The sequence below is a fragment of the Clupea harengus genome, chromosome 20 (genome assembly GCF_900700415.2).
Source record: "Clupea harengus chromosome 20, Ch_v2.0.2, whole genome shotgun sequence".
In the NCBI taxonomy this organism is placed as follows: Eukaryota; Metazoa; Chordata; class Actinopteri; order Clupeiformes; family Clupeidae; genus Clupea; species Clupea harengus.
In genome coordinates, this window is record NC_045171.1 from 25,746,766 (window position 1) to 25,754,265 (window position 7,500).

The window sequence follows — 7,500 nt, forward strand, 5'->3', positions numbered from 1 at the left end:
CTCCATCTCACCTTTGGTTTGTCATCTTAATTAGTTTAGAGTCCTCTGGAGTCCTTCCGCCCTGTGAGTCCGAGGAGTCCTGCCAGACAGAGCCTTGCTGTGCTGCAGGAGGGCTGGAGTCAGCTGGACCGCAGCCTATAGCTCTGACTCACTCTGACTCATTCACAGAGAGAGGCCTAGGGCTCCAGTTACAGTGCTGCAATGCTTGTGGAAGCAAAAAAGTCAAACTCCGAGGTTATTGGACTTCTCAGTGACGGCCAGTCAATTGAAAAAGATTGACTGGCCACAGCTAGTTCAAGGCCAGGAAGAGGATCTCAATACATGCCAAACCTGCGACATGTTGTTGTTTTTTCTCCCAGTGTCCTTTTGTCTCCCTCTTTATCTTTTGCAAGATCTTGATAGTATCCAAAACACACACACACACAAAGTGTGTTTCTCTCCGTCGCCGTCTTGGTCACATGCAGGACTGGTTGAATTAGGCTCCAGCCGTCGCTCTAGTTTACAGTAAGCTGACAGACAGCAGGGATGATTTAGTCACAGTTCTCTTCCTTTTCATCTTCTGTTTCTTCTCTTCTGTTCTCTTTTTGTTGTTTAAGAAGGCACAAGTAACTTCTGTCACATCAAGAAGCAACGCGCCCCACACACACACACACACACACACACACACACACACACACACACACACACACACACACACACACACACTTACTCACACACACACACACACACACACACACACACACACACACACACACACACACACACACACACACACACACACACACACACACACACACACACACACACACACACACACACACACACACACACACACCCATTGTTTTACTCATTAGTGTGTTTTCTGTCCCTTCTGGCCCAGGAGGGGAAGCCCTCTGCTGATTGGAGTGCGGAGCCAGTTTGCGTTGCCCTCTGAGAACATCCCCATCCAGTACAACAGCGGTGAGCACCACCCCAAAAGGCTACGGTCCAAAACGCCATCTAGGACTTTTAGTGCAAACTTGTGTGTGATAGCCGTTCTATCGTTGAGCCTCTAGTGCCCGTATGTCATATCCAGCTCCAATCTCTTGTGAGATATGGATCAAAACTTTTGTTGTGAATGGGAGTCATTTAAATTCTTTAAGTTCTTTGACTTTTTTTTTTACTTTAACATGGAGATTCTAATTAATTGCATGTTTGCATTCTTCCCATAACCAAACCAGTTTGTCTTGTTTCTTAAGGAGCTTTAATTAGACCAGTCATTCCAGTCTTCATGATGTTCTATATATTTTGTTTCCTTCGTAGCTCCATACTTGTCTGTACTGCATGACTGTGGGCCCGAGGCCCTCGGGGGCCCTGAGAGTCAGAGTGAGGTCGAGCCCATAGGTGGGGGTCAAGTGTGGTTCTGCATGGGGTCATATATACAGGGGGTTTCTAGTCTTTGTCTGTCATTAGCAGAAGCTCGGTGGTGGTTATTGCTTAAATTGCTTTTCACAAAAAAGCTTATTGCTTTCCATCTTTCCTTCTCAAGTATCATGTACAGTACGTGTGTGTGTGTGTGTGTGTGTGTGTGTGTGTGTGTGTGTGTGTGTGTGTGTGTGTGTGTGTGTGTGTGTGTGTGTGTGTGTGTGTGTGTGTGTCTGTGTGTGTGTGTGTGAGTGTGTGTGTGTGTTGTGTGTGTGTGTCTGTGTGTGTGTGTGTGTGTGTGTGTGTGTCTGTGTGTGTGTGTGTGTGTGTGTGTGTGTGTGTGTGTCTGTGTGTGTGTGTGTTGTGTGTGTGTGTGTGTGTGTGTGTGTGTCTGTGTGTGTGTGGTGTGTGTGTGTGTGTGTGTCTGTGTGTGTGTGTGGTGTGTGTGTGTGTGTGTGTGTGTTGTGTTGTGTGTGTGTGTGTGTGTGTCTGTGTGTCTGTGTGTGTGTGTGTGTGTGTGTGTGTGTGTGTGTGTGTGTGTGTGTGTGTGTGTGTGTGTGTGTGTGTGTGTGTGTGTGTGTGGTGTGTGTGTGTTGTGTCTGTTGTGTGTGTGTGTGTGTGTGTGTGTGTGTGTGTGTGTGTTGTGTGTCTGTGTGTGTGTGTCTGTGTGTGTGTGGTGTGTGTGTGTGTGTGTGTGTTGTGTGTGTCTGTGTGTGTGTGTGTGTGTGTGTGTGTGTGTCTGTGTGTGTGTGTGTGGTGTGTGTGTGTGTGTGTGTGTGTCTGTGTGTGTGTGTGGTGTGTGTGTGTGTGTGTGTGGTGTGTGTGTGTGTGTGTGTGTGTGTGTGTGTGTGTGTGTGTGTGTGTGTGACTAATGCTGCGCTGGCGAAACACATGGGGTTGGTGATTTATCTGTTTGCTCAAGATTATGTTCACTCCTCAGTCATAATTGTCAGGTGTTGCATCATGGGTAGAAAGTCCAAGGCTGGAGACCAGGAAGACAGAAGAGGGGGAACGATCCAGGAAGAAATCTTCAAATGAGAGTAGAGAGTAGAGTAGAGAATAGAGTTGTGGTCACTAAAAAGCACCATGTTAGGGCAATGCAAACACCTCCAGTAAGCATAGTCATTTTGGTTATATGCAAATCTCTGTCACAGTTGTGTTTTGTTAATGGCTGTGATTCTCACAGACAGTGCAGGCTGTAATGTACGGTATGTATATAGATGAGAGGTGTCATTATCCCTAGAAAAGACAGTATCTTTAGTGCAGGCTGTAATGTACGGTATGTATATAGATGAGAGGTGTCATTATCCCTAGAAAAGACAGTATCTTTAGTGTCTTTCCATTTAGTCTTGACATATCTGGTAAGCTGTGATCCATTCAACAAATCACACTTGTTTTAGATCCCTCCTTTCTATTTGATCTATGCATCGAACTAATTCATAAAAAAGTTTATTTGAAGTATTTACTTATACAAATGTATGTATATATATACTAAAGTTATATAAGTATAGAGTTGAGTATGGCAATGTAAAATACTTCAAATACATATTTTTACCACCTATCAATCATACCTATTTCTATTTTCCTCCATCGCAGAACCTCTAACTGAGATATATTTTAGAGATTGGAGTAACCTCGTGTGTTCTTCCCTTCAGGACGCATCTCAGATGGAGTTCAGGAGAGGAACAACTGGAACAAGACAGAGGCTGGTGGAGTGGAGCAGCAGGAGGTTGTGGACGCCAAGGCCGTGGAATACTACTTCGCCTCAGATGCCAGGTGAGTTATATTACTCACCTGTGGAAAACAATGTCAGCTGGTAGCCAAAAAGAATTGAATTCTAAAACACTGACATGAGCACACAGTCAGAAAAACTAAGTCAAACAAACACAAAGAAACCCCCGAAGGTAAGAATACACCCCCGAAGCTCCCCAAAAGGATAGGGCTATACTCTAGAGATATGTTAGGCATTCTGGTAAACACAGACACACACAGAGACACCAAATATGATCTCAGCTCTACTGCTTTATACTTCTCAAAATGATAACTATGTATGAACTATATCAACTACTATCAGAATCAGAATCAGAATAGTTTTTATTGCCAAGTAAGTTTACACATACATGGAATTTTCTTTGGCATTTTGGTGCATAACAAATAAACATAGTAAGTCAAGAAACATAAGAAAACAATATATAATATATAAAATATCTACAGAATATGTTACAGTAATGAGCATATTTGGTCGGTTAGTTCCCATTGTATCCCACAATTCATAGTATGAATGGCATGAGAGGCAAATTAAGACTGGGCCCCACGACTCCCTCTACTGTCTATTTTAGAATCATTCTTCACATCTTATCTTTGATCACAGATCTGACCAGTGATTCTAGCAGTGGCTTTGAAAAGAAAAAAACTTGGAATCTTAAAAAAAGTACATTCAAGTCACCATTTTACTGTAAAGTCTTATCTGATGACATTACACTTCAAAGGCACAGTGATTCCAAGAAAAAAATCAGGCGAGACTGGTTTGGTGACTTGTCATTACCGGAACCAATCATGCCTCAAGACATACGGCACCCGACAGCTTTCATTCTGAGTCCAAGTCTTCACCTGGCCTGGAGTCAGGGCTTTAGGGAACATGGAGAGAACTTACTGTTTATTTGCCAAATGCAGTAATGGTGGTGATATACTGAACACCATGGTTCCACCAGTGTTGGCACATGGCGAGGCAGATTAAACGTTACATGAACACCAGCCGACACGCTTCTATCCCACACTGACGTTAGTGAGTTGGCCTGAGTGTGTGTACTGTCTTCAGCGCCACCCTTACACTGACGTTAGTGAGTTGACCTGAGTGTGTACTCTTCTATCCCAGCCTTACACTGACGTTAGTGACCTGTGTGTGTACTCTCTTCATCATTGAGCTTTTATCCCACCCTTACATTAGTGAGTTGACCTGAGTGTGTACTCATCTATCCCACCCTTACATTAGTGAGTTGACCTGAGTGTGTACTCATCTATCCCACCCTGACATTAGTGTGTTGACCTGAGTGTGTACTCATCTATCCCACCCTTACATTAGTGTGTTGACCTGAGTGTGTACTCTTCTATCCCACCCTTACACTGACGTTAGTGTGTTGACCTGAGTGTGTGTACTCTTCTATCCCACCCTTACACTGACGTTAGTGTGTTGACCTGAGTGTGTGTACTCTTCTATCCCACCCTTACACTGACGTTAGTGTGTTGACCTGAGTGTGTGTACTCTTCTATCCCACCCTTACACTGACGTTAGTGTGTTGACCTGAGTGTGTGTACTCTTCTATCCCACCCTTACACTGACGTTAGTGACCTGAGTGTGTACTCTTCTATCCCACCCTTACACTGACGTTAGTGTGTTGACCTGAGTGTGTGTACTCTTCTATCCCACCCTTACACTGACGTTAGTGAGTTGACCTGAGTGTGTACTCATCTATCCCAGCCTTACACTGACGTTAGTGACCTGTGTGTGTACTCTCTTCAGCGCCATCATTGAGCTTTTATCCCACCCTTACATTAGTGAGTTGACCTGAGTGTGTGTACTGTCTTCAGCGCCATCATTCAGCTTCTATCCCAGCCTTACACTGACGTTAGTGTATTGACCTGAGTGTGTACTCATCTATCCCAGCCTCACACTGACGTTAGTGAGTTGACCTGAGTGTGTACTCATCTATCCCACACTGACATTAGTGAGTTGACCTGAGTGTGTGTACTGTCTTCAGCGCCATCATTCAGCTTCTATCCCAGCCTTACACTGACGTTAGTGAGTTGACCTGAGTGTGTACTCATCTATCCCACACTGACATTAGTGAGTTGACCTGAGTGTGTACTCATCTATCCCACACTGACATTAGTGTGTTGACCTGAGTGTGTACTCTCTTCTCTTCAGCGCCATCATTGAGCACACCAACAGAGTGATCTACCTGGAGGATGATGACATCGCGGCGGTGGCCAAGGGCAAGCTGTCTCTGCACCGCGTGAGCCGGCGGACCGGAGAGGATCCTTCCCGAGTCATCCAGACCCTGCAGATGGAGATGCAACAGATCATGAAAGGTCAGAGAGGGGTCATGACAATTCATTTCCATGGGTCAGATGACCACAGGTTTATAAGCTCCATAATTGTATTTATTTAGCCTAGACTTTGTGTTGATACAAAGAGTTGTTTATGCCATTTTTGTATGCCATTTTGTGTAATAGGTATCGAATTAAATCTATTCATTAGCTAAGATATTTTTCCATTAATATTCCATCCATTCCAATACTGTTCAGGCCTATTGAGACTGTGAAGGCATCTGGGGCATTTTTCCCAAGAGTTGAACAAAGTTATTTTAGAACAAGGAACCAGGAACTAACCACTGTCCTTGTGCTTATGCGTACGGGAAACAGGTAACTTCGACGCCTTCATGCAGAAGGAGATCTTTGAGCAGCCGGAGTCCGTGGTGAACACCATGAGGGGGCGGATCTGTCCTGAGACCGGGAAAGGTAAGGGCGCTGTGTGTGTGTGTGAGAGTGTGTGTGTGTGTGTGTGTGTGTGTGTGTATGCACGTGTGTGGTTGTGTGTGTGTGTGAGTGTGTGTGTGTGTGTGTGTGTGTGTGTGTGTGTGGTGTGTGTGTGTGTGTGTGTGTGTGTGCACGTGTGTGGTTGTGTGTGTGTATGCACGTGTGTTGTTGTGTGTGTGTGTGTGTTGAGTGTGTGTGAGTGTGTGTGTGTGTATGCACGTGTGTGCACAGGCATTCCATCTTGTTCCACAAACGTTCCAGGATACTGCGTCAGCACTCATGTGATCTGCCTCTACATGCTAGTCAAATTAATGATTCATAGAGAGGCAGTCAACTTTTATTTCCTTGGCGTACATGACTTATTAAGAACACATTTGTAACTAAATTGTATTTACTGTCATAATAGTTGTGTGGCATACATGGGAAACATATAAAAGACCACAAAATCTCTCAGTAAATGCACTATTTGCTTTGTCAAAGCTACGTCAACAGTAAATGCACTATTTGCTTGTCAACGCTAGGTTCAGTAAATGCACTATTTGCTTGTCAATGCTAACTTGTCAATGCCAGGTCAACAGGGCTCTCTTAGGTTAATATGTACAGTGTTCAATTATGTAAAGTAGGTAGGCAAATAAAAGGTTCAGTTTCAATCTTCACTGTAGTATTGTGTGAAAAACACTTTGGCCTGCCTTTATGGGGCGCCGTTTGTAAAATGTTGCACGTTCGAAAATCCTGCTCAGTTTTGCTACATTTAGCATTTTCATATGGAACAAAAAGCACGACAATATTCGAATGTCACTTTTTCAAGCATTTAGAGAGAAATTCATGTAAATTCATGCGATAACTTTTCCAAGGATATTTTTTTGGCAGTAACACAAAGTTGTTGAATAATATAAATGTTTCATCTAAATGTAAATGTTAATATAAATGTAAATGTTAAATGTAAATGTAAATGTTAAATATAAACGTAATGTTCAATGTTTATATATAAATGTTAAATGTAAATGCCTAAATGTAAATGTTTAAATGTAATGTTAAATGTTAAATGTAAATGTTAAATGTAAATGTAAATGTTAAATGTTCAGTCTACATGTCAGATTTGAAGACTGAACCTTACAATATTTACGGTAATGGGCTTTCATAGTTTTCACGTCACGTCAGAATTACCAGCTTGCGGCAAGAAAATACACTCCACAGCTGTCTACCACTGGAAATTTATACTGGAACTGGACCATCTTTCATTCAAGATTATTTAATATATCCGCTTTAAAAATTGTCTGACATAGGTAGTAAAATGCCAGACAGTTGTTGGCTCGGTTGGCTGTTCAAATCGGCGGGGAGACAAGCCCGGCTGTTTCCAGCTGATTGTAGACGTCTTCTGGGTCAACTTTTCTCAGGCGGGCAGTAAACTAGCCTTCATTTGGAGCTTGCAATAAAATCATTAACCCTGTTTTGGTCGCCTCATTCATCAGAATAACTACCTAAAACGGGAATAGATCAAGAAATAAAGTCAAGAAACAAAGCATCAACACGATTAAAATTGGATTACCCGGTTTCTGC

At 43.1% G+C, this 7,500-nt stretch overlaps 2 protein-coding genes across 3 annotated transcripts in view; both read left to right on the plus strand.

The window, feature by feature from the left end:
- LOC116225230 (extracellular superoxide dismutase [Cu-Zn]-like) overlaps positions 1-7,500 on the plus strand; it is a 364,295-nt gene that overhangs the window by 54,237 nt on the left and 302,558 nt on the right. The window lies entirely within an intron of this gene.
- Positions 1-7,500, plus strand: part of LOC105912367 (glutamine--fructose-6-phosphate aminotransferase [isomerizing] 2-like) — a 21,001-nt gene that overhangs the window by 7,369 nt on the left and 6,132 nt on the right. The window contains exons 8-12 of one of the 2 annotated variants that reach the window (XM_031587399.2): positions 881-960; positions 1,303-1,383; positions 3,060-3,180; positions 5,330-5,493; positions 5,827-5,922. In XM_031587399.2, coding sequence (XP_031443259.1) covers positions 881-960; positions 1,303-1,383; positions 3,060-3,180; positions 5,330-5,493; positions 5,827-5,922 — 542 coding nt within the window. The remainder of the gene's footprint in view (positions 1-880; positions 961-1,302; positions 1,384-3,059; positions 3,181-5,329; positions 5,494-5,826; positions 5,923-7,500) is intronic. The other variant, XM_031587400.2, reaches the window with a different exon arrangement.